General features: G+C 44.4%; 1 protein-coding gene across 1 annotated transcript; it reads right to left on the bottom strand.

Annotated features, from left to right (window-relative positions):
• Positions 1-597: 597 nt before the first annotated feature.
• On the bottom strand, positions 598-27,820 carry LOC140694883 (uncharacterized). The gene is made up of 8 exons (XM_072957908.1): positions 27,416-27,820; positions 26,661-26,941; positions 26,056-26,134; positions 25,747-25,815; positions 3,216-3,274; positions 2,866-3,018; positions 2,206-2,329; positions 598-776 (listed from the first exon to the last, which is right to left on the bottom strand). The coding sequence occupies exons 1-6, from the start codon at positions 27,606-27,608 to the stop codon at positions 2,923-2,925; spliced, it is 777 nt and encodes a 258-aa protein (XP_072814009.1). The 5' UTR covers positions 27,609-27,820; the 3' UTR covers positions 598-776; positions 2,206-2,329; positions 2,866-2,922.

Here is a 27,820-nt window from a genome sequence, read left to right as displayed (position 1 = left end):
TCATAAATTGAAAACTGAAAAGCACAAAGACGTCAAGTTTCTAGGGAGACCAATGCAACATATTAATAGTTATTTTCAGAAATTCTAATTTAACAATGAAAACTCTGGAAAGGGAAAATCGTGACTGAGAGCCAACTGCAAACACATGGAGAGCAAAGGCCTAGAAATCACAGTTCCTTTAACTCTGCTCCTAACACAATAGGAGAGGAAATTCCTCACTGAGGGGACAGTGGAATCCCATGCATAAGACAGGATACACAGTACAAACTGCACTAGAATTGGGGGTGAATTTTTTAGAAGAATTCTAAAGTTACAAAATTGCTGAAAAACTATTAAAACACTGACAGAAAGATTAAAACACACAGTCATATATATTATATAGAAACATATGTAGTCTGCTCCCAAGTTGCATTTAAATACAAATATATTTGTTCATTTATGGGCACTTATGACTTTATCCCTGGTAGAATATTTCAACTAAAACAAATAATCAATATAACACTCCTTTGTCAAATCTACTTGATAAGTTACTCTGCTATGTAAACATAATGTGTCTAAGATAGATCTAAAATTAGTGAAAAAGAGCTTTGTATGGCTTCTTGAACTATTCTCAAAATTCAAAGCTTAATTTTAAAACAGATCTGAACAGTAATTCTATATTACCTTTCCCGTCGTGAAATGAACAACACAGTCTGTTGTCAAAATTCTGTCCTTACAATGATTCACGAGCACCGTATCCTCACAAAACTGCTGGACAGCAAGGCACTATCCAGACACTGTGACCCAACAAATGAAACACAATGAAGACAGTGACCCTATTTTGGAGGGCTTATAGTCTGTGTCAACACCAGGGTTTTATTTGATTGGTTTGATTGGTTGGCAAAATAAAATCAATCAAGTACTTTCTTCTTTGAGCATTCTATAAGTCATGACTCTGCTGTTAGTGTCATGAGCAGGAAAGACTTAAGCATGACTTGATTAGATCAACTAGCAACAATCATCACTGGAGAGTGAGTAATAAAGAAGTTAACTGATAGCAATGCTTCTCCCTACATGAGACCTAAAATAAATCGACACTGATATCCGAAAAGAAAATGAGAATTTGAGGTCCCCAATAAGAAAAAAATCTAACAAGAAATCAAAAAAGTAAAGATTTTTTTCATTAACGTTTCCTGGAAAGATTGGAGCATGGTGGTGTTGAGCTCAGATGCTAGGGAAAAACATGAGGGTCTGAATTCCCACAGCACTGGGTAGCTTTGACACTAATATGTCAGTCAAATTCTCTGCACCTCAGTCTCCGATGCATAGACTGGGGACAACAACCGTACCCATCTCCTAGAACGGTCCTAAGAATTAAGTTATTTTATATATACAAGTTTTAATAAAATACATCAGATATTAAATATTACCCCAAAAGCACAAGGAAAAATGAAAACAGAGATTAATTGGAGTTCATTAAACTTTAAAACTTTGCTTCAAAAAACACCATCCAGAAAGTGAAAAAACAACACTCAGGAGAAAATTTTTTCAAATCATTTATCTGATAAGGAATTTGTGTATCAAAAAAAAAAATTCCACAGCTCAACAATAAAAAGGCAACTCAATTAAAAAATGAAAAAAGAATCTGAAAAGATATTTTTCAAGGAAAATATACAAATGGCCATTAAGCACAATGAAACGGTGTTCAATAACATTAGCTCTAAAGGAAATCAAGTCAAAACAACTAGGAGAAACCACTTCACATTCACTACAATAGGTTAAAATCAAAAAAAGATTAACAAGCACTAATGAGGACACAGAGGAAGCGGAGCCCGCAGCCATTGCTGGTGAGGATGTAACACAGCGTGACCACTTTGGAAAACATCCTGGCACGTCCTCAGAGAGTTGAACATTTGGCTTCTGAATGATCCAGCAATTCTGCTTCCTGGGCACACAAGTAAGAGAACTGAAAACAAATGTTAACATAAAAACTCCTACAGGAATATTCACCATTACTTTTCACCATTAATTTTCAGAGCCAAAAAACAGAAACAACCCAAATGTCTATCACGTGATGAATGGGTAAACAAAGGGGCCCAGCCATACAGTGAAATATTATTCAGCAATAGCAAAGCATAGAGTACTGACCCAGGCCACAACGTGGACAAACATTGAAAACGTTACTCAGTGTGAAAGAAGTCAGTCAAAATAGACGGTTCCACTTACATGAAGTGACTCGATTTGCATGAAATGTTCAGCACAGGCAAATCCACAGAGACAGAAGAGTGGCTCCCTGGGGCTTGGGGAGGATGGGGAAGTTGATAATGTCTGCTTATGCGTACTGGGTTTCCTGTTGGGGGGAAGAAAATATTCTAAGATTGACTGGGATGCACATTTCTGGGCATAGAGTAAAATCCGCTGTACATTTTAATGGGTGATTTGTATTAAAACTGTTAAGAACAAAAGCACCTCGGATTAGTACCTTCCATAGTAAATGCAAATTGCTAACATTTATTACAGGAAGAAGAAACTGCCCTCAGCATGAAAGCAGGAGATCAGCAAATATTAGTTAACCGAAATTGGACAAGAGCATTTCACTTGAAACTGTTGCTGAGTGTACAAGAAATATTCAGACATGACAAGGAAAATCAGTTTGACATCACGAAGAAGCATTCTGCTTCAAATGCAAATCAAGGATTCGGCAAGCCCAGCTGCTACAAATGACCAAAGAAGAAACCTGGTTCTTAAAACAAGCACCAGAGCCAACAAGGAAATGGTGGTGAGGAAAGCAGGCGGCCTAAAATCTGGAACAGTGTGCTACAAATAATTTCTCCACTGAAAATTCAAAAATAAAATGAAAGTGATGTAATGCTGTGTTGAACTCACGTGAATGGGCTTCCTGCAGTGCTTGACAGTTCTGTAACCCCGAATGACTCAGGAGAATCAGCATGGCTCCTGGGAGTCCCCAAGTAACTGCCCATCAGCACGCTGACCACCATCACATCTGCCAGGGTTGAATTGCAGAGAAGAGAGCAACCTCTGAAAGGCACAGGGAATGTTGACAAGGGAATAAAAGGCTGCGGTCAATCCTGGGACAGAGGCCCTGTGAGCAGAGGCCAGAAGGCTGCAGGTGAACTGGAGTGGCCCTGGGGCAGGAAGGGACCACAGGGGAGCATATCTCAATTATCTCCTCTCTCTCCCTCGGGTAGGAGGGATAAAGCCTGCATCCTTCTCACCTGGAACTGTGGGTTCTGGCTGGCGGAAGTCTTACCGACACGGAATGAATTTCTCAAGACTGCGGAAAAAGGAAAGAAAGCGAGAGGGATTAGGGAGCCAAATCCACGAGTCTCTCAAATGCTCCCATATTTATTGTGTATAATCAAAGTAAAAAGTCAATAACAGTTGTGAGATAGTAGGCAGGAACTTGGGGAAAGAAGGGATGAGACAGAGATTGTAGACTCCACCATGAGTACTAAGGCTTAGTTTACCTTTAGGGAAGTCATGGGCTGAGGGGAACAAGATACATTTTTTAGACATGTTCATTACAAAGCAGACCACCAGACCAGCCTGGTCCCTGTTTTGGGGATAATAGACTATCTAACACCACGCAGGCCTGGCGTTTATAGCTGAGGGCCTGGGTCATTGCTCTGCAATAAGCAGTGTGCTATCTATAACCTCAAATATGCAAGCAAGGCATTGTCTCTGCTTTTTATGGCAAGGAGACAGGAGTGAGGATGCACAGGTGTTTGCTTTAAAGCAGTTAATAAGCACATTTTTTTTCTTAAAGTTGACAGGCGGCTGGGATGTGTTACAACTTGTTAACTCAATCATGGGCTCCCACATGGAACCATTATGGAGGACATCCTAGGATGACAAATCCTGGCTCTGGATCTTTTCCTGCCAGCTTCGGCCACTCCAGCAGGGTCTAGACACATCCCTGAATAACGATCCCACAGAACCACCTAAACTCTTAACTCCTGGTGCTTGAAACTTAATTTTAGCTCTACACAACTTAATGTAGAAAAGTTTCAGAAATAAAAGATATTATATTCTTTTTATATCTCATCACTGATTTTTCTGATTGCTCTAAGCTGCTTCTACATGGTAAAGCACCTAATTCTGCAGGTGAATTCAGTACTTTCCTTTGGGCATAACTAGACAGTCTGGGCTGTCTGACTTCTATTAGTCAAATACCGATACACTTAAATGATTTCTTTGTTCATCAATTTCAGCCTGGAGGTTAGGGTCTATCACTATTTTCCTCAGCCCACCCTCTACTATTTTCTCATCAGCATCTCAGGCCTCCTGAAAACAAAACAAAGCATTTGTTTCCCTTCATCTACACTTTCCACAAAGGCAACAGGAATCATCAGGCCTAGAGAATGAATTCAACACAAATGTTAAAACAAAAATCTATAAACCTGAAGCAACTCCATCTCCGACTCATGATACACAATGACATGAGAGTAAGTGTGTCAGGTACAAAGCATGCGTGAGCCTGACCACCTCATTTCTATTCTTCAAGGGAAGGAAGGTTTTCGTATTTTTTATTATCATTCTTTGTCATTGTTTCTGATTAAGCCAAAAAATTTTTTATGAAATAATTAAGCACTGCAATAACAGATTTTCGCTGTATCAATTACAGAAGGAATTCAGAGGGGATAGGAAAACCCACCTCTGTAAAAAATGCAAAATTCCTTCCCCTGTTAAGAACACGAATACAAAATGCAACAGAGAATTCAAATTCTTGTGGAGAGGACAAAAGCCACAGAATCAAAGCAAAGTCATTATTATGACTCAATCCAAAATTCACTGGACAAACATGCTCAATGCATTCAAATAATTTTTAAGGCACACTGCAAACCATTCACTTAATTATCTACAGGCTAGAGGAAGAATTTCCCTCTATAACAGACAACATAAATCAATAGGTTGCCCCACCAAACAAGGAACAAACATCAGGTTTTTTGCAGTTCTGATAAATCAGCAAGTTTTAAAGATCAAAATCCAGAAATTTTAAACATTCATTCACACCAGAATGAATCAAGCACTTAAAAAAAATAAATAACCCAAAGAAACTAAACACATTGATCACGTACCTGGGTCAATGAGAAATTCTTGTACAGCTGGGAAAAAAAGAACAGTCTATAGACTTATACTTGAAAAATAAAACTACTTTTAAAGATAACTGCTAAAACACATTTCATCATTCATGTTGCCTTGAAAAATCTGAGGCACTTGTCTCTGATCAGAAAAGCAATTCTGAGTATTAGTATGTTACAATTCAGTGCCAGTTTGCTTTAGAAGAAAAAAGAAAAGCTACTGTTTCTCATCTTGCACAAAGTTTAAAGAACCTCCCTGCCTCTATCTCCTCCCATTTTCTAAGCTCATGCTCCCCAACCCTTCTGAAACAATTATGAGAACCTCTTATTCCCACCAATATGCCAAATCACAAAAGAGTATCAATTTATTTGTGTAAATATATACCTACACCTTGAACTGGAGGAGAAAGATTTCAGAAGGCTATATGGAACTTATTGCTATATTCCTGAAATCACACACATACACGTTCACAGAGACACAGACATATACAAACTGAATTACTGGGCACTTCACAAGCTAAGGACTTACAACTTCTAGAAGATAACTTTGTAGTTAGTTTAAAATACAAAACGGTCAGCTTTTGAAAGCCTTGAACATTGCAAAATCATCCAAATATCAATGAGATCCAATAAGCCTTCTCTGTAGAATGTAATTCCCCATGATGGCAAAGCAGACCCTAAGAAGTAGTGGATCCAAGACTCGTGTTTTTCACTAGCTATGATCGTTTTAAAACACGTAAACAGATTTAGAAAGGTATGTCCCCATGACATTTATTCTTATTGAGATGGCATATGTATTCAATTGTCTATGCAGAAAATAGGACCCATGATGGTGTTTAAGAAATATTTTGTGTATTGAAATATTTATTTTTAAGTGCAGACAAGGAGGGTGGGTATTACTCCATTGTAGAGCACCTTTTGTGCACGCACATATTCCTGGCTTCAATCCCCTGTACCTTCATGAAAATAAATAAATACAAGTGCTTACTTAAAAATAAGAATAAATTTATATAAAAAAATAAATGCAGACTAAAAACCACTGCAATCTAGGAGCCACAATTATAATAAAAAACAAGTGTTTCTATCAAATATTGACTATACGCCAATCACAGAGACAACCAAAAGTCACACCTGACAACCATCACGTGTGATTCTCAGCAATCCTACTAAGTAGACACGGATGAGAAACCCGGCTCTGCGGATGAGGAGACGGAGCTCGGAGGAGCCGGGGACACTGACCGTCCTGCTCCCCGTGACACCGCGTCAGCCCAGGGCAAGCGCTGACAGAGCTGCACTGAGGGGACACCCAGCTGCATGGAACCATGGGGGATTGGGGAGTCCTAGAAAATACTCAAAAGTGTTCAATGAAAAACCAGCTCAAATATGTTACTCTGTGCCCCATCCTCTAAACACAGAACATGTCTGGGACCTTTTTGATGCCTCCGTGTCCTTTCTGCCATCATCAGTTACGTGCCCTCTCAGCGCGACCAGTCATGAACTGGACCCCATACGAAGTGCACTCAGATGGAAGAGCTTTAAAAGCTGTTTTATGAAGTTTGTAAGACTCTGTCTATTCCTCACACAGGCGGTCATCCAGCACTACTCACCGGTGCGGATGTACCACCTGAAATCACACCTTTCTGCTTTTTAAAATCCCTTCATGTAATACAGACTTTTAAACAGCAAAGAAGCAGCTCAACCACAGACAGTGGACATCTTTTCACCAAACGGACTCAAACAGCCCATCGGACTACCTGGAAGCCCTTTTCTTCTATTAAACCCACTTCCAGGTACTTCATCTGATTGGTGGACTCGGCCTCTGAATGGCCTACTCAGAGAGATCCCATCCTCACTTCCGGGGGTGGGAGAGGACCCTGCTGCTGGGAGAAATCAGTGAGGAAGGTGGACATCCTCCAGCCATTTCTGCACGGGTAGAAATGCCACATGCTCAGAAATTATTCCGTCAGCACCCCTCGGCTCCCATGGACTGGTTTCACATTAAGCAAACTTATGACACACTGATGCAAGAAAACCAGAAATTTAATTTATTAATGTAACAGGAGATGTGAAACTACAAACCAGATTGAAATATCAGAGTTCAACCATGAGTACAGATTCTCCTCCACGGCCCAATCTCGGGCAGGCAGTCACATGGCAAGCGTGGACAGAAGCAGAGCAGGAAGGGTTTCTAGATTAACTCAATGGACTAAATTTCTGTTATAAGAACAGGTCTACTGCCTGGAAAACAATTAATGCCAATCACGGGGCACACTCCATGGACAGTGGCTGAAACACGACTGTGAGTACCTGTATAACTCCACTTTCCCTGTCCTTTCTGGTCTAACTGATGCAGAGGTACAGAGATCCAGGGATGCAGATACCTGTAAACACCCAAAGCCCATCCCTGGGAGCCTGGAAACCAGATAGCCAGGATTTAAATCCCAGCTCTGCCACTTACTAGCTCTGTTACCTTGGCCAAATTACTTACCCTCTGTGTGCCTCAATTTCCACACTGTAAACCTGGGATAACAATCAAATCTTTCTTACTCACTTGTTGTGAAAATTGGAGGATTCATTTCTGTAAAACTCTCAGAAAAGAATGTAGCACATTTTTGGTGCCCAACAAATTTCAATTTAATAAGAAAGTGATTTACAAGTCTCCCATCTAATCATCTTCTGTGTTTCATGACTATTCTGAGTCCCAAAGGAAATCCTTATTTCCCCTCTTATAAACTCTTGAGGAGCACCCTTCTGTTTCAAGCCACCACCTGTTTAAACTGAGGGGGGATTCCCTCCTCCCCACTCCTCTGGTCCATGGGAGACTGCTTCTCCCTTCACACTCCTGACCACTGGCCCACGGCTAGCCCTCCTCACACTAACAGATTGAGGTGTGAGTCCGGGGAGACAAGCAGGGCATATGAAAGCTTTCCTTCCCCTCCAGTGTTGGCCACCCTTAGGAAGCAGCCGGGATGCTCAGTTCCATGGCAAGACAGTCCTGTGCATTATGGGTCAGAATCTCTCAAGGGAATGCTCGCTGTGGACCAGAGTTACCTGGGACTGCGTAAGTCTCTAATTCTGGGACATAGTGTCATGACACTCACTCTCCCACAGCCCTGAATTTCATGGAGAACGTGGCTTCATCAGTAATAAAGGAGACATTTATCGCCTGCCTGTTCTTCTTTGTCATCTCTCAGTTGGCTGCTGGACACAACATGTGTATAAGTATTGGGTCCCCTTAAGCCCCAACATATATGAAGTAACAAAAATTCTGTGGCTTAACATTGGTTCAGGGCGACTGTGTAACTGTCCTAACTCTGCTGATGCTAAATTATGTGTATAGGAACTATGGAACCTCCTCAAATATCTTTCATCATAAAACCAGCTTTTCTTATTTTCCTGTTTCTCAGTAATTGCCAAAGACTATCAAATGATGGCTTCACACCAAACAGCAGTTAAGATTATGAGCCCTCTTGTCATACACACTGTGCTAAACACTTTACATAATTTCTAATTCTCACAATTCTACAAAGCAGAAATGAGTGTCCCCATCTCACAGACGAGGGAAAAACTCAGAAAGAACTGACTCAGGATCACGTAGCTCAGTGGCAGCGCGTGCACGCAAACCCAAGTCAAAACACCACACCCCTTTGTATATGTACCAAATCTCCTACCACCCATTGACACACAGCGGTGGGGATAATACTTAGGGAACTCAGTACACTTTTCAGCTTTAAGGTGCTCCAGAGGCCGCTTCTAGCTCTTTTATAAAATCCCGGCTCACTGGTTTCTAACACTGCAAGAAAAGTCCGATGTTGCAACTGTTTGCACAGGAAGTCTGAAATGTTCACAGCGAGATGATAGAATAAAACTAAGACATAAGCAGAATAATAGTTCCAGGTAGTCAGACATAATGGACATTGTGCTACCCTGAAGCATTAAGCAAAGGAATCAAAAAAAAAAAAAAAAAACGTTGTTTTAGACTTCCTTTACAAACAGGAAAGTTAAGACTGTAAGAAGGTGTAACAGCGCCACCTATGGCTTAAAAGGCCTTCCTGGTTGCCTGGAAAGGTGCAACACAAAAATTGCCTGTGGATCAGAAACAAGAATCAGATAACTAAAAGCTTATGTAGCACATACTGCTCTCCTAGTCCTCATGTCTTGCACTGTAGCAAAAACCAACAGACCTGTACTAGGCCTATATTCATAAAAGTCATGTCTGTATTTTTCCAACAGGAGGTAATCTAAGTATCTTGCAAAATGCTTCTCAAAGAGCCAGGAAATCATAGAAGTGTATTGAAATACAAAAACATTTATTTACATATTAAAACAGCATGAGCTTTTTTCTATTAAAAAAGCTGACATGTCAAATCAATGTTTTGATATTTTAAAACCTATTAAGAGTGCAGAAAAATAAATCAAAATTTTCTTTAATCACAAAAGAGAGAAGCTTATTCCCTGAAAATGATCAATGTGGATTTTTCTAAACTTAATGCTTCTGGTCAGAGTCCTACGAATTTAAATGTCTGAGTGTATAGTTACACGGCAGCATGAACACTGAGTTGTAACAATACACATTCTGTGTAAATAATCTTCAAGGTCGTCTGCTTAAGTCAATTTAACTAGTCCCTGTCTCAATAGAATGATACAGATTTCATTAAAACTTCATACTGCACGCACACACACACACAAAACCCTGAATCCTTGTTACTTTAAGCCATATTCATATATATCCATATTGAATATGCATCAGAAACAAGCCACCCTCTTTAGTATTCACAGTTGATCCTTCTAAACTATCTGTCATTGTGACAGCACATTTTTACTAAGCAGCTCTTGGATGCTTTGTATACAAGGCGTCTACCTCTCACAGTCAGACATGGTAAACGGCATCACTCAAATTTCACAAATGAGGAAATATACTTAAGCCATGGAAACAACGTACATATTTATCATCAGGAAAGAAAAGAGTAAAGATTTTACTTTCAATATGCACTGACAAACTTTTCCTCCATACTAAGACTACATACATAAAACAAATTCAGTCATTGTAAATTATTCTGTCAATAAGCACCACTAGAGAAAAACAAGCAACATCATTAGCAATGATTGGACTTTCAAAGCCCACTCCTATTTTGCACTATAATCATTTTTAATGTTTTGTTTTTAGTGCTTACATAGCACTAATATAAAGAAAACATAAACTATTTAAGTCATTACCTGAGAATGCAACATTTGTGAAAATGTACAATTTTAATTTATGCCGCTCTGTCTCACATTCTCACTGGTGTCTCTCCTTTGAAGGCCTCATCAGGCTGAGATCGCCAAAATCGGTCATTTATGGACTCACAGGAGTTCGGGAAACCACTCAACGGGAGGCTGATCAGAGGAGAAATTGAGAATGCATCCTGTGCAGCCTGGATTCCAGCACCGAGCTACGCACCGCCAGCTGCGTTTGATTTGGGACAAGCTGCCCACCTCTCAATCCCTCAGCTGCAAAAAGGAGACATTGATACCTACCGTCAAACACCTGCTTTGAAGTAAAACATGAGAAAAACAGTTTAGCCTTTGGTAGGTGTCCACTCACAGCAAGCTTGGTCATTATGATGATGAGGATTACTTTTAATAAGTTAAGCTAGACCAAAAATTAGAAATCACCATAAAGGAGAAACATTTTAACTCAATAAGCATTTCCTTTTGAATGGATTGATAAAAGTTCTAATGATTTTTTTAATAAACCAAATTTTGTCCATTAATTTTAGATTTACCGGTTTATGGACAAGTCTCCAAAAAAAGAATTAGAGGCCTCTAACCTCTGAATACTAAGAAAGTAAAGTTTAAAAAAATTATGGGGGAGAGTATACCTCAGTTGAGAGAGTATGTGCTCAGCACGCATGAGGCCCTCAGTTCAGTCCCCAGTAACTCCATTTAAAAACTTTTATTTAAAAAAAAGGAGAATTAAAGGAAAAAGATGGAGGACTACAGAATTTTTTTAGAGAATCCACTCAGATTTAAGATGGGGAAAAAATATCCATTTCTCACAGGAAATCTTGAGAACTATGTAAACCGGATCTGAGTTGTCTAGTCTTTAACATTATTCATGAATTCATATTACCAAGTCTTAAAACTACCTGATAACCCACAGTGGTGATAGTGATCATAAAACCTGCCAATGCGGATCGAACTCCGGCTAGGACTGCTCTGTTCTGACATCTCTGCCCCTGAGGCCTCACCAGGCTGAGAGCACTAAATTTTGTCATTCATGAGCATCTCGTGTAAGTCTTCCACTTGTGCTTCTCAGTCTCCTCTCACCAGCCCCTCTGAGGGAAGCACTGTTATCATCTTCCCCACATGCAGATAAGGTCACTGAGGTACAGAAACTAAACCTGCTCCAGGTCACATCGGCATTAAAGGACGTCTGTATTTCTGCTGTTTTGCGGTTGACAAAGGAATCTGAGATATCAATACAAGATAGACTGTTAAATAATCAAGTCTGTCAGCTCTTCACCTCAAAGAGCAGATACTATAAATTCCTGATGTAGGATGAGGCTGCTGCCACAAAATGACTCAGCTAGAAATTAATATCCAAGATGAAGCAGCGGATACACATAAATATTCATGACTGTCAACTCCTCTCACGGGTCTTGGCCCTTCACTGCCTGAATGGGGGTGAAATCCCCACCCGTGTCTGGGAGGGTAGCGCGGCTCTTCCAAGTCTCACCCAGGCTTCACAGGCTGTTTCCCCCTACAGACTGTCCTAAATGATTAAAAAGCTCACAAGATTTTTACACCAGCCAAAACTGAAAGACATTTCTGCATATGGAGCACTTTCTCAGGCTTAAACCATTTTTGCCTACACTCAGCAAGGGGGAAAAAAGAAACATGACTCTGCAAAGTCTCTTAGCCTTACCACTCACAGGAGTTGAATGGTCTCAGCACAAGATGACCCTTCACATTACAGGATGAGAACAAAATAAAGCCGCCCCAACAACAAGCACTCCCAGAGACAGCGCTCAGCAGTCTTCTGCACACTCACGGTTGTGCAGCCCTCACCACCATCTATTTCCAGAACACTTCATCACCCCAATAGAACACCCCTGTCACTAGCAGTCACTCCACAACCCCCCTCCACCCAGCCCCTTGCAACCATCATCTGCTCTCTGCCACTGCATGAGCCAATTCTGGGCATTTCTAAGATCACTGAAATCAACAATATGTGGCTGTTTGTGTCTGGTTCCTTTCAGTTAACGTGCTGTTATCAAGGCTTTCCCATGTTGAAGTGGTATCAGCATGTCTCTTTTTTTTTGAAAATGTTAAACTTTATTAGAAGGTGGTAAATACTATCAAAAATAGTAGAGTGGGGTATAAGGGGTGGGGTTTCAAAGGGAAAAGGCCGGGTTGAGCAGTCAGGGTGGACTACCCAGAGCAGATGGCTTTTTTCATATTCCCCTTTATTTATTTTTTCTTTTTTATTCACTCTTATGTCTGAATAATATTCCACTAAATGGAGATACTACATTTTGTTCTTTCATTCAGCAGCTATATATGGACGAGGTCCAGAAGAATGAGTGTAAGTGGTGGCTAGCAGGGATGGCATTTAAGCAAAGGGCAAGATGTGCTTTCAAAAAAAAAAGTGAACAATCAGAGGCACAAGGAAATTCAGCGCGTTTCTGAGAAAGTGCATGGTTGCTTCAGTAGGACTGCCATGCAGGGCTGTGGGGGATAGTGACAGGAGACACAGTGAGGGAGTCACCTGAGAATATTCCCCACTGCAAGCAGCTCAGCCAATTCTCCTCCCTCATCCTGTATTTTAGAGACATTTTTGCTAGCTTTTCTCTTATTTCAAGTAACAGTACTTTAGTTACACATCTGATCATCTGCATCAGACCACATTAGCTCCAAGCCACAGAAAATCATTCACTGACCGGAGCAGCTCCAAGACATAACATTGATGGACCAGGGAGTCCTGCAGCATCCCATCCTGCAGTCACAAACCACACATGTTCCCTGGTGATGTCCGGAAAGTAAAATGCATGGAAATATCTCACTGCTGCTGCACGACATCTGCCCACAAATTGCCCCCAAATCATGCTGGCACAGCACTACTCAACCCTCGCACTACCCAAAAAAAAAAAACAAAAAAAGAGAGAGAGAAAAGAAAAGAAAAGAGAAGAAAAGAAAAGAAAAGAAAATATAAGAAAAGAAAAGAATAAAGCTAAGAAAGCAAATTTAGGCTCTTCCATTGAAAACCAGCAACCATCACTGCCAGTATCTGAGCTGGAATGATCCTGACTTCAAAAACCACTGTGCAGTTACTATTCAAATGTGAGAGACATATATGTATTTCACTTAGATGATATTACAATAGGATTTTTCTTTTCAAAATTTCCAGTTGCAACAATAGCACAAGAAAGTTTATGTTTCATTTTTTAAAAAAAATCAATTATTTTCCACTTTGTTAATTTTGAATCTATTATTATTTTATAAAGGGAGCTATGCTGCAGATTATAAACCAAATATCTGGCTTCTGCAAACAAGACCTATATGACTTCACTATTTCAGAGCAAGCTTTAATGATGCTTTCAAATTGGGGGCGCTCACTAACAGCTCTTTAAATACTGTCAAAGATGTGCTATTATGTAATGCAAAGGGTCTACCTACACATCAACTCAGAAACCAAAGAAACTACACGAAAGCCTTAGTTTATCATTTTAAAATATTCCTATTATTTTGAATATTAAATTTCTTAAAAGATAAGATATTTTTTGAGAAAGACATCAGTTGTATTAAATTTCCTCTCACCAAGAAAGCAATCTTTATCAAGAATTACTACCCCTATGAAAATCCAAAAGACAGGACGTTTCTAGCTAAGTTAACTTACAGATCTCAACACAAGCCTAAATCCTATCTGCTCTCACTTGAACGAGCCCAGCAAAGTCCTGGGCTACTCTGGAACTTAGCTCTTCTGTTCCATATGTTGGCAGAGCTAAGATCATCACACAAGGCAGGGAAGGAGAGAAGAGGTAAGTCCACCTGGCGGCCTCCATCTGTTTACTTCCAGCCACAAGGTGTCGCTAGAGCGACCCCGCTAACAAGCCCTCCACACAAGGAAACCCGGCATCCACTCTGCCCCTGCAGTCCCCAAGCAGTCCCGACGCCCCTCTCCCACTGGTGGCCTCCGAGCCTGTGAATGGTCTTCTAATGACCCTCCCAGTTGGTGACACCCTCCCCCTCTTCCCCGCTACACACACACACACACACACACACACAGCCAAGGCAGCCTTCCCAAAGCACAAATTTGATTACATCTCCCCCACTTCAAACCCATCAGAGGCTCCCTGGTAGAGTTCTAGCCCCACCCCCGACCCTGCTTGTCCATCCTCACCTCAGTACCAGGTCCCCAGTGACCTCAGGGGCCCCGTGACCTGCTGCTACTTCCCACTAGCCTCCAGGCTCATTTTAACTGTTTGTCAAGGAAGTCTTCCTTCCCTCCAACCTCCGCACTTTGGATTAGGTGCCCTGCTGTGTTAATAAAACATTTTAATCTAAGTCAACTTCTGACACTGCTAAGCTCTCAAGAAGCAAGTACATTTTGCTTACTACTGTGGGTCCACCCCCTCTCCCCTAGACACTCAGAATTGCGTGTTTTGTGAATAAAAGAATGAAGGGGTGGGACTCAAAAGGACAGGCAGAGCTGCTCTCCTAAGGGTCACTTCCTGCTGACACCCTTCACTGCCTCTTCTGTGTCAGTTCTAGTAAAAACCAAGCTCCTCCAAAGCCCTCCACCCCTAGGCCCTCTCCAGTGTCCTTCAAAGCAGAGTCACCCACCACCCTGGACCACACAGGGCAGTCTCCCCGAGTCCCCACCCCACAAGCCTCCAGGCCTCTACCCGGGCTGCTCCTGCCACCTGAGTCACCCTCTTGATTCCTTCCCCTGGCTGACTCTTACTCTGTCCCCAGAACTGAATGTAGAGCCAATTTCTTCCAGGAAGTCCTCCCTGATGATGTCCTTTAGCTCTTGGCTGGGCTCCATCTACAGCAGCACTGCTTGGCGACCAACTGGTATTTGTCCACCTGCTCTTATGAGACCATGACCTCTTGGAGGCCACGTGGGAAAAAGGAGTGAGGTGACAAGAGGGGTGGGAAGAGCAAACAGGAAAGTCGCAGCTCAAGTCCCAAATTCAAGGATTCTGTCTCAGATAAAAAGAATAAACTGTTTCATACGTGTGTCATTTGGCTATGATTTTTGTGGCTCATGGAAAACAAGAGCTTGGTGTTCAAGCCTGAAATCCAAGTTACATGCAAAGAAATGTATATATTCATATCCAAAGGAAACCAGAGCTGCTCAACAACACTTTGCAGTTAAAATCCAAAGGAACTTTGATAAAGGCAATCTCCCTCTCTCTCTTTATTTTTATTTATTTATTTTTTTTGGTATCATATAGTTTTAGAAGTATTTGTATAACTAAGTGATGGCTACAGCCTATGATTCTGCACTGGAGTGTTTGGGGCTAAGGAAGCCCAGATTACATGCACTGTGTAAATGCAATCACACCAACACAATGACAGGCGCCCTAGTGGCTGAGCTGAAGTTCCAAAGCAGAGAACCTTATGTTGGAAGACAGCTCTCAGTAGAAAGTAAGAAATGTAATGTTCTGTACTCAATTTCATTAGCTTTATGAGCCATTAACAGATAGTATGTCTTGTCTAATGAAACCCCAAAATATATTGTCATCTTCGATTTTCTCCATCTGACTGTTTTATGCTAAATTTGGATATCAAACCCTCACTCCATACGGAAAGCTCAGGCCTTAGCTGCAGCACAGTTACATCCCGTGGAAGAAAGCCGATCAAGGGAGAACAGGAGAGTTTCCCTTCAGAAGCTGCTAAGTGTGGTTTTGCACCTGTATGTCATTTACAACCACGCCATCGTCAAAGGAGTAAGACCTTACATCTGTGGGGCAAAAAGCACTGCGGTGGTTCCGAACCATGAAAGAACACTGAGCTTTGTGCAACAGTCCTGAGGCACTTAAAGCGTACTTTCTCTGAAAGGCTCCGAAACTGACTCACTTCACCATTTCAGGTACAACCGGAATTAGTAGAGAGAACATGCCCTTGAAGTCTGACAAGGCCCTGCTGGAATCCTGCTACAGCATTTACTAGCTGCTAAATGAACCAATTCCTTAAACCTCTGAGGAGGCTTCCCAATCTTCAAAACGGGGCTGCCACCGCCCACTTGGGAGGCATGGATGTGAATGCAACACGCAAGTAGGGCGGCCGACTGGTACGTGACACGGGGCCTGGCTAGTTTCCCTCCGCTGCCCTTCTCCCCCTTTAAACTTGCACTGTTCCCCCTGGTAAGGGTGAAGCCCCAGGAACAGACTGCCCGATTCTTCTGTATATCCCCGGATACATACCTTACCCTTAGGAGGTCAGAAAAACAACTGCCTCCTCCCCAGTCACTATCAATATTCTTAAGAGTCTGGGTTTTTTTAACTCTATGTTTCAGGGAGACTATTCAAGAATTGTTCAACCACCGTTCTCCAGGTTGGCTCCTCTCCCAACGCCCATCCCTTCTTACCTCAAATCTTCTGTCTGATTGCCTTTTGTTCGTGGGAAAGAGAGTCCGCTAGGGTGCGGACTCCCTAGGCCTCCCTCCCTTCATCACAGGAGAGTGTGACTACATTCTCCCAACTCCCCACTCCGACTCCAGCTTCTGAGGAGTTTCCCCTTCTGGACCCTGCAGCTTCTGGATCGTCCCAAGACGCGCACACGTGGCCAAAACCCTCTCTTCAGATTTCTTCCTGTGTGGCCCTGCCCACCCCCCAGAACCTTAAGGATAAATGCCATTGCTCTGAAAATCACAAACGCCGCTGACTGACACACCAAAGCTGCATGGTCCGGGCTTTCCTCCAAACCAGGCACAGCCCTGCCCCCCCTCAGACACAGTCTGCACCTCTTGAGATGAGCTGATCCACTTGCACGGCTGTGAACACCAGCTAAGAATGACGAATCCCAATGTGTATCTCTAGTCCGGCTCCTTCACCTGAGCCCCAGGCTCATAGACACGAGTGCCTCTTGGAAGTCCTAACTTGGATGACAAATGGCATCTTAAAAATGCCATATGTCAAAAAAAAAGGCCTTATGTCCACCATTTACTCTAGACTTCGATTCCTGGCAGGTACCTCCCAGGCTCCCCATTTTAGTAACAGCCCCAGCACCCACCTAGTTGTTTGAGGTCACATTCAATTTCCACTTTTCCCTCCACCTGGCCCTGCCCTGGAATCAGTCTTGTTATTTCTGTCGCTAAGCCAGTCTCAAGTCTGGTTCTGCAGGGAGCACGATGGAAACCCACAAGCTCACAGCAAGGTGCACTGAGTCACAGTCCTCCGAAGGGAGTTCCCTGGAGGGGGAGGCATCTCCTGCTGCCAGTCACCTCAGAAGGCACTGGATTCTCACAAAGAAGGACCAGAAAAAGGACTCAAGGATCTCCCGTGATCTGAGGTTTGAAGGGCCCGAGGTCTGGGGGAGCTCCTAGTTAGCTGACACTCCTGTCAGTGAGCAGATGAGGATGGTAGGAACCCAGGCAAGTCTGTTCTCGCTCCGACCCCTTTTCTCTCGGGAGCCACGGGAAAGGCCAGTTTCCAGGGCACAGACCGGCCATCACAGATCCCAGCCTGCATTTGCCAACCCAGACAGCCTAGACTCCTACTTGCGACTCTTACTTCTGTTCTGTTCCCCCCCAGAATGTGATGGACTCTTTCAGAAAGTCTGGACTGTCTCAAGCGAGACCAAGTCAGTGAAGGATGAAGTGTCCACATTTGGACCAGAGCATGAAAGGAGAAACAAGGCCTCATGTCCAGCATGACGGTGGTGGCCAAGCCCTTTCCCTGGGTGAGATGAACCAGGGTCGGGGTGAGAATGCAAGGTCCCTTCACGGCTGACAGGGGTGTTGGAGACTCACTACCGCAAAATAACCACACGGCCGTCAGTGGTGGACATCAGCTGCAACAGACACAGAGTCAGCTATTTACTGCCAAAAAGGGGTAAAAATAAAGGCCGGTGCAGGGAGGCCTGCACGGCTGCTGAGGCAAACCACAGACCTGGCTCTGAATGCCCACTGGCTGAAGCAGAGAGGAAGCTACGGTCCCCTTTAGCGGTCCCTGTGTCCACCAGATCCAAGTGAACCAGTTACTTAGGACAAGGCAATGTTTTCCTGATACTTAGAAAAACCAGCCTCATAAAGGGAACAAAAGAGTGGCATGGTTTTAGGCCCGCTCCTGCCCCTCTATGAATGCAAAGTAAAGTAAATGGCACTGGGAAGGTGAATGCAAAAAAAAACCAAAAAACAAAAAACCGGTGACTGCTTCCTCCAACAGCGTCCCCTGCAGCTGCTCACCCCCGAGCCGGCCACTTCCTCACCAGTGACCGCCGGCCAGGAAGCGCCGTCACGCACGTCACACAGCGACAGCCAGGAACCGTGTGCCGAGCACGTTTGTGTAAAACCCAGAATCAAGCAAGGTGCTGCAGAATTTGACTTTCCAAGTTTAAATACTCCATGAAAAATATCCCTCAGCAGCCGCCTAAATCAATTCGCATCTCACTTCTTCAAAACAAATAAACAAAATTAGTAAGAGAGCATTTGTTACCATATATAAGGACGAACTAACAGGTTCCTCAAAGCAAGGACTTTAACAGATATCAAACTCCAGTGGGTGATGTGCTAACATAGCAAAAATTCCAAAAAAGTAGAAAATAAGATGACTAGGATAATATACGAATCATGGCAACTGTTAAGTTTTTGCTTTTTATAGCGATGGAGACGGCACAGAGGGCGATCTGGCTATTCCAATGCAGGGTGTGCACAGCCCACATTTTCAGACCCAACAACATGCTCACGGGGTGGTATAAGGGAAAAAGGAAAATAGAAAAAGGAATAGAGGAACAGCCAAAATTAGAAACACACGAGAACAAAAATGACTTTGACAGCATTTACAAGAAATTACGTCAGTGTGATGAGGACAGGGACGCAGGGACGGTGAGACACACCCTCACCTCCTGATCCAGGGAAGGCAGGGGCCTGAGGGGAGCGATGCTGCCGGGGGACCCCAACGTGGTCAGCGCCCCAAACCAAAACTTCACCTAGATGCGTGTAGACAGCTTTTGAGCTACAAAATGTGGTCGCATTTCAAGCTGGACAACTTTACTCACTCCCACCAAGAGGAAAAGGGGAGAATTAGGTTCTGCTCCTGAACCAAAGCATTGTTTAAAAAATTAATGACTGTGTAATAGTAAAAGCAACAATGGAGTAAAAGTCACTGGCGGAGAACGTGCTTGACCCGAGCTCATTGGCCACGTTATCTCACTGACGTTCAGATGCTGGCTGAGCCCTTATGGTACCAGAACAGACAGACCCACCAGGAGGGAGGTTTAATGCGCTGCTGTATTTTGATGCCGGCAGCCATGCCTGGTACACAAGGTTCTGGGTAAACAATGGTGACAGTGTCAACCACTATGGGCTAAGCACACATCCAGCTACTCCGCCAAATCCCAAGGGCAGACTTCAAAAGGCAAAAACAAGCTGGCATTCTCTGTTGGCTCTGCAGAATCAGAGCCAAGCAGTTGCTGAGCAAAAATGTCACCAGTGCCTCCTATGACAAAATAGGAGGCACTGGCGTGGGGCTGGGGCAGGGCTCCAGGCTTCCACTGATCAACCACCAGTCTGTCCAGGGGGTGAAGGAGGTCCCTGCTTTCATTGCACCGATGCACCTACCTTGAATGACGCCTTAGGACTCAACAGGAGGTGACAGGTGAGGTGAACGGAGCCAGCCTTGGTGTAGCACGGTTCTGGCAGCTATGCCCTCAGCAGTGCCCAGTTTCCTAAACCTGACACCTCATCTCCAAGGAGCAGAAGTGTAGTGTGGGCATGTAGATCACAGGGCCCTGTGAGGACAAGTACAGATCATGGCCACGACATGCCTCTCCCCTTCCTTAAGCCATAGAGGAATGTCCGGGGAGGAAGTGAAAATTATTCCAGAGCCTGCCAGGCACCACACGCAGGTGGGACACGGATCCCCTGTGTCTGTCATTCACAGGACTGGTGTGGATTTTCTTTTTATCAATTCTCTGGCATCTTCTCCTCCATCTTACCAACAACAAGAAAGTAGAATCTGACCTTAGAATCACAGAGAATCACAGAGCCCCTCCTGCACAGCGGGCCCGGCAGCACGTGCCATGTCCTCCGACCGTCACCTGTGGGACCGCCATGAGCGCTCTCCAGACTCAAGGCCCGAGGCCGTAGGCCGGGGGGACACAGCTCACCTCACTCTCCCCAGTAAAGGGGGACCACCTCTCGGCAAAGACGTCTCACCCTCTTCTGCCCGAGGGACAGCTTGAAAGATACACAGGGAAACATAGTAGAGGGTGAGGGGTTAGGCAGCCCAGAAGAGATCATCTGCACTTCCAAGGCAGAGTGGGGCCTTTGACCTAATCACAGGGACAAAGTGAGGACGAATTTTTCCCTGCTGTGTCCCATACACCGTGACACGCCTTTCCCTGCGTAAGGAGCTAATTCGGAAGCCCCTGGCAGTGTTTCTGATGTCCTAACTTGGCATGGTGGCTGTCAGGCAGGGGAGAGGGCCTGAGCCGTGCTGGTGCTGGGCCTGGGAGGCAGGAGACATCGGCTCCACCCTGAGCTCAACCAGCACCTCATTCTGCGTCTCGGGATTCAGAGTCTCATTTATAAGCAAAGGGATGAAACTGTCCCAGGACAGGCTGTCCAACAGGAATGAAATGAGAGTCATGTAAATAACGTTTCCCAGTTGCCACGTTTAAAATGTAACAAAAAAAAAACCAAGCAACTGATTTTAAGAACAGACCTTACTTATTCTACTGTATGTAAAATACTATCATTTTGACGTGTAATCAATATAGAAAGTAACAAGATAGTTTATATTCTTTTTACTAGACAAGTTTCAGCGTCTGATGTGCATTTAACTTACAGCACATCTCAGCTCAGACCGGCCTCCTCCCCAGCACTACTAACATCAGTAGCTGTGGCTACTCTATTGGACAGCAACTCCAGGGGTCCCCCCAAGTGTCCTGGCTGAAAAGGGGGAGTAAGTGTCCACACTAACCCTAAAAGGATCTCTCTGAAACAAAGGCGGATTTAGTTTTAAACGTCTGAAAACCGGCGGGCTACACCTCCTTCCCGCCTTGGCTACAAGAAAGCCCTCCTCCTTGATGATCCCATTCTGGATGTAAGGAAGCAATCTGTCACACAGCCAGGGTGGCCCGGCCTTCAGGTTGACTTGCCTGCTGTCTGTGTCCAGTCCCACGAAGTCCTCCTTCTCAAATAGGATGTAGAGGAGGGGGGTCTTCTCCCCAGAATTTTCGGGGTCCCCATCCAGCCACTTGGACTTGGGCAAGATGAAGAGTGACTCAGTGAAGTCTTCGATCCTCTTCTCCACCACCCGCAGTCCTCGTAGATTGAAGGCCACGTCGGTGTGCGGCTGCTCGGCCACCTCCCCATACAGCATAAAGACAAAGAGCTGAGAGTCGTAGAGCGTGGTGCCATACAGCTCCTCTGTGCGTGGAGCTTCTAGAAGGTCTTGGCCAAGAGGCAGTCAGTAATGGTGACAAGGCCCATGACATTGCGGTGGGTCTGGAAGTCACTCCATCCATTCTCGGGCGCATAGAGATACCTATAGTAGATACAGAGTGCCCACTGGGAGCCGCACGGTCTGATCTGGCTCACCAAGGAGATTCCATTATAGATGCAAAAGAAATTCTCTAAGATGATCCCCACAGGTTGGACCACAATCGGGAGAGTCTGGTGGTCCTCAGCGCACTGCACGTAGTCAGGGGTGTTCATGTTGCAGGCCCTGCCGAGAAGGGAGGGTAAATCGATGTACATACTGTGCTGTGGGCTGCGGGCCTCACTGGGATGCGGCGACCTGGTGTGCACCAGCCAGAAGGCAAGGGAAGTCCAAGCAAATCGGGGATAATTTTGTCCTCAGCATCTGCACATGGCTACTGAAGCTCAGATCACATTACCCAGCTTTTGGTCTAGGCTTCCATCCCCTGCAGAAAAGGATCATTTCTTGTTTTCTGTTTCCAAGCACCTAGGCAGGCCCTGATGCAAAGTCGGTGCTCAAAACTGCTGAATAAATGAATGAATAAAGGAACTGCTTCCCCACCCCTCAGCAGGATATAATGCAAAGAACCATAGTAGGATCAAAATATCTGGATTTCAACGCCAATTTATTTGAACTCCTAAGGTGCAGAATAATGGGTAAGAAAACTTGCTTTGGGGAGGAGGGTACAGTTCAGTGGTAGAGCACGTGCTTAGCATGTTCAAGGACCTAGGCTCAATCCTCAGTACCTCATTTTAGAAAAATGAAACAAATAAATAAACTTAATTAACCCCCTTAAAAAATATTTTCTCCATTCAAAATTCAAAAAAAAACCACCTTGCAATTGACACAACATTGTAAACTTGACTATACTTCAATTAAAAAAAAAACTTCTTGCCTTACAAGAATATATCTGGATTATGGAAGTTTGCAAATGTAAAATGCCTAGGGTACCACCTGCATAAGAAGAAGGAACTGTACAAATGTACTATCCCTCATTTATGAGCTATTTTTCCTTTGGGGAGATTATAACCTCTCAGAGATATTTTTCTCATATTAAAAAAAAAAGAAAAAGAAAACATTACCTGATTCTCCATACTGCTGAAGAATCAGATAACCCTATGAAAGCATCTGACCCACAGAGTTTATTCAATAAATGTTTGTTGAATGAATGAATAAACAAGCAAAGTGAATGCTGCTCCCTGCCACAGACCATCATAATGGTACTGCTTGGAAATGCCAAGCCCACGTTCCACCCAAATCTTCACTAACCACGTGGGTGACCTGGGCAGACCTGTGTGCTTCTCTCAACACCAGTTTATTCATAAATAGAAATGAGGGCAATAACACAAACCTAAAAGGGTTAGTGAGTCACGAATGAATAGTACCCCAACTTTGCAAGATGGAACTATTAAAGAAAATTGGGCAAAGAGTCCATAGGCCCTCTCCATATTATCTCTTACAACTACATGGGAATCTACATTACATCTAAAAATAAAAAGTCTATTATTTTAAAGAGGCTATTGAGTTTAAATCAGCTCACCATCTCAAATAAGGAACACACAGTACAAATAAGAGAATGCGCAGCCCATGAGATGCACTCAGTAAATATTCCCACTGAACCCACTGGTCCCTCCAAATTCAGAGCATGAGGATGTGTCCTCGTGGCCAGAGGCCACTGCACCTGAAGCTAAAAAAGCTAATGGTCCCCACTTTCAAAAGCCCCTGCCACCAACCTAGGTCTAATTTTGTATTTGTAATTTTTTTTCTTTTTATAAAATAGAAATCCCCAATTGCATAGCCTTCAGGTCACCAAAACCTGACCACAGAGATCATGATGGCAACCCTCCTTGGTGAAACAATAAAATGAAAAGCCATTTCCACAAGACCTGTGTGTAAATCTACTAGGGAACTTCATCCTGGACTGAGAGGAAGAGGACTGGGGAGGAGGGGGCAATCTGAGGCACACAGACCCATGGGCCACCTGTCCCACGATGGACATTACACTCAACCCTCACCCTCCAGGAACTTCAAAATACACACAGACAGAGTGATGTGGACAATATATATGTATTTTTAAAGAAATTCCGACTCTCTAGCAGGTCTTGTATCTACCGAGACACAAATGGCTTATGTGTATAATGTTTCACAAAAGCCTTAAAACATTACCACCCCAACTTGACACATTAAGAAACTAGGGATAGAGGTTTATCACATTGTGCAAGATTAGAGAGATGCCACATCAGACACTGTATTTAAACCCAAGCCTTTGCTCCAGTGCTCACACAAGAAAGTGTGACATACTGCCCCTTTCCTGCCCTCTCCCTGCAATAAATCTCTGAAGAGTCTTTTCTGTGCCACGTGGAATCACAATCACATCAATTTACCACAAAGAGCTATGTGACTCCTTGGAGGACGTGTCAAAATCTAAAGGGTTGTGATGGGAGGAGAGATTTGAATTTTCTGTTTCTCAAAGGAAACATGGCTTTAAAAGAAACTGAAAAGCACTTATCTAGTCTAAGCCCTCATTGTGCAGAGAAGGAAATGGAGGCTCAGAAGAGATGAGGAAAGGGACTTATTAACAAATATTGCCTCAGTGCAACACCAAGCCAGCCCTGGGCCCTTCTGGGGGAGTACCTGGAAGGCCCAGGAAAATGATTGTTAGAAAAAAGGAAAGAGAAGAAGCATACAAGGCCCTGTCTCTACACCACCATACCATGAAGTTCCACCAAATTATCCAGTATTGGGTGCAGCCAAAATTTAGGTGGGCTAAAGAGGTTATAGAAACCTGGAAGTCTCAACCATAGTGGAAATTCCAACATTTACTGTTTTTTTCCAAGTTCAAGCATCAGTTCAGTGGGCGCTCCATACGAGGGACTACACGAGGCCTGGAGTTCTCCCAAATACAGATCTCTATTATCACGTGTGCAAACCACACACAGGCCCACCAGAAGAAAAACGCCCACACATAAGATGGAACTACTGAAACAGAAAAGAGCCAACCAGCATATATTGCTAGCAAAAACGGTGCTGCTAGAAATAGACTCATGGACATAGAAAGCAAACTGTTGTTAGCAGGCAGGAAAGGGAGGATTAACAGATACACATTAATAAATATAAAATAAATGACAAGGACCTACTATATAGCACAGGGTACTATTTTCAATTTCTTGTAATGAGTTGTACTAGAAACAATCTGAAAAACATTTATATACATATGCATAAGCTTATAACTGAATCTCTGCTGTACATCTGAAGCTAACATGGTAAATTTACAACACTTCAATAAAAAATAATTTTATATAATAAGTAAAAATAAAAGCAACGCCATAAAAAAAAAAGTAAAAGAACACGGTAATCCCCTTAGCTGTAGGTGGTGGAGAACTCTGCAAGCACCAAGTCCACTCGAATACTCCAGCACTGGCGGTCTCTCATTCTAACCATCAGAGAATCACTTGGCTTCTACGAGGTTACTTTTCTCTTCAGTGAAAGGCTACAGTTCCATCTAATGATGTATTGAATCTCATCATTCACAAACCCAAGAATTAATGAGGATTTCCCATAGGCCTGGCTCTGGACAGATGAAAAGATAGGGTCCCAGATATATTCATGTGTAGAAGAAGTTTATGCCATAAAGACATTAATTCTTCCTGCTTTGATAGACAGATTCATTGCAATTCTGATTAGAATTCCTCCCAGATATTTCATGGAATGTAACAAGTTAATTTATGGTCAGGAACAGCCAAGAAACTTCTTTAGAACCACCACTGGGAAGGGGTGGATAGGTCATGCATTTCAACTGGTCTTTCTGATGTGATGAAAACGTTCTGGAATAATAATGGTTGCACAAATGTGAATATGCTAAAAGCTGCTGAATTGTAACATTCAAGTGGGTGGACTTCATGGTGTGTGAACAATATCACAATAAAGCTGTTATATGAAAAAATCCTTCTTGCCAATTATTTTTCCCTCTATACTACTAGTCTGTCCCACAATTTAATTAAAACAAACAAACAAAAAAAAACAAAACAAACCAGATTTTGCCAGGAGCTCTTTAGGAGTGCAATGTCCCTGGGTCTCCAACGCCTCAGGTTGTGCTGTTCCTGTTAACACACAATAGCTGGGCTGGACTAGTTAGGGACTATAAGTATCTTTTTAAGATCGACGGTCTCACGTTTCACCCTGGGAGAGTGAATGATGGAGGATGAGACAGCCTCATGCCTTCAGCTCATTTTTAACTGAACCAAGCCCTGCTTTCACCACTGTAATCCCTCTCAGTATAAAAACATGTGACATCAACAAGCACCGCCATCATAACACCTGAAAGTGTTCAAGGTACTTACCTGGGGCAGAAATCCTGATCAAGGAGACAGAAGCTCCCTCAGCACTGCCGCTCCCTTTTCCCGACTCCACCAGGAGAAGCTGGGAGTTACAGCCGCGGGCTCTCAGCCTGGGGAGCAGCGCCCACGCCGCTAATCTGGACCTCAGGGATCGGGAAAGGGAGAGGAAGGCAGCCCCGGGGTCGCGGGGCAGGGAGAGCGGGGTGGGGGACGCGGGCTGCAGCCCCGCTCGGAGGCCAGCCCCAGCCCCAGCCCAAGCCGCCCGCCCCGTCCGGGTGTGCAGACCCCGCCCGCCCGGGACACAGCCCGCCCAGTGGTGGGGACGGGTCGGAGGCCAAGGAGAGGAAGACCGGGAGGGGAGGACTCGCCGGCGGGAGAGGGGAAGCGGATGCCAGCCGCGGACTGAGGGGAGCCCGGCTGGGTCAAGAGGCGGCAGGGGCACACCTGGCCCTGGGCAGCTGTGGCCGGGGCGCCGGGGCAGGTGGCGCGGGCAGAGGGGTCTGGCCCGAGCAATCCAGCTGAACACACGCTGACTGGCGCCCTGGGGGGCTGTGACACGCCGACCGCCCTCCCGCAGCCGCCTCACCCCTTTCCCGATATCCCCTCACCTTGCACTTCCACAGCCAGAGGCCCCGGCCCCAGGCAGTAGCCAAAGGCCTACAGGGCGACAGAGCTGAGAAGCCATTGGGGCCGATCCCCGGCTCGGAGCTGGAGCTTCCAACCCGCGGTCCAGCTGGCAGCAACTGCGCATGCGCAGGAGGGCCAGCGATCCGCTCTGGGTCCTGAGAGAGAAGGGGAACCGAGGGAGGGAGAATAGGGGAGGAGGAGGGGAGGCGGGGAAAAGTGGAGGGAGACACATGGACAGGAGGAGCAGAGGGAAGGCAGTTATCTGGAATTGGGAGGGGAGTAACAGAGATGGGGAGAAAGCGTTTTACCTCTTGTGGCACCCCGAAGGAGGCAGCAGTCCTGCCTATACACCCTTCTCTTACCCGTCATTGCCCACAGCTCATATTTTACGTCCCTGGCCCAGCCCTCCAGCTAAGGTCTCTGCAGAAACCCTACGGGTATCATACCCGTTGCCCCCACAAGGAGCTAGGTTTACTGTTGCTCAGGGACCCAAGCACCCGCAGGTGTTGTTTCTCAGAACTACCTTGGGAAGAGTACATATTCCCCTTTTACACGCTGGGAAACAGGCAGGCACGATCTCTGCCTTAGCTCCACTGTCCCAAATGTTGGGCTGGCAGGGAGCGGGAGGTAAAATGTCAGAGCCCCAGAAGGAGCAGACTGCCTGAGTGTTGGTGTAGAGTCCCCATCCCTCCTGGGTAAACCACACCCCAACCTCGGGGAATAATCAAGGGCTCACCGTAGGCCCCTGTGTGTGGGAGAGCTGCCCTCAGTCCCAGTGTCCAACTTGCTAGGTAGGTAGAAGTGTTATTGAGTCCAAATTCATTCTCCTCAGTGCAGGACAGGCCAGTAAGTTGGGAGACCAAGTGTTGGGGCATGGAATAGCAAGTTTCTGTAGACCTAGATGGCAAACTAATGTCCTGGAAAACCATCTCCCCAAGTCAGAATTCAGGCTGCTTTCCTATGTGCTTGGTTTTTGCAAACTTCTTGGTGTAGGAATTCCTTCTTGTTAGAATCCTTTGTTCTTGCAGCTATCTCCCTGGGTCAGATCCCTGTAAACCTCCAACAAAACAAACGTTATTTTCTATTCTGCAACGTGTTATCTTTATATGATTGGAAAAGTGTTAAATACCCTTAAAGGTCA

The sequence above is a fragment of the Vicugna pacos genome, unplaced genomic scaffold (genome assembly GCF_048564905.1).
Source record: "Vicugna pacos unplaced genomic scaffold, VicPac4 scaffold_107, whole genome shotgun sequence".
Classification (NCBI taxonomy): Eukaryota; Metazoa; Chordata; class Mammalia; order Artiodactyla; family Camelidae; genus Vicugna; species Vicugna pacos.
Note: the sequence above shows the minus strand (reverse complement) of the source record. Positions and strands in the feature narration are given on the sequence as shown.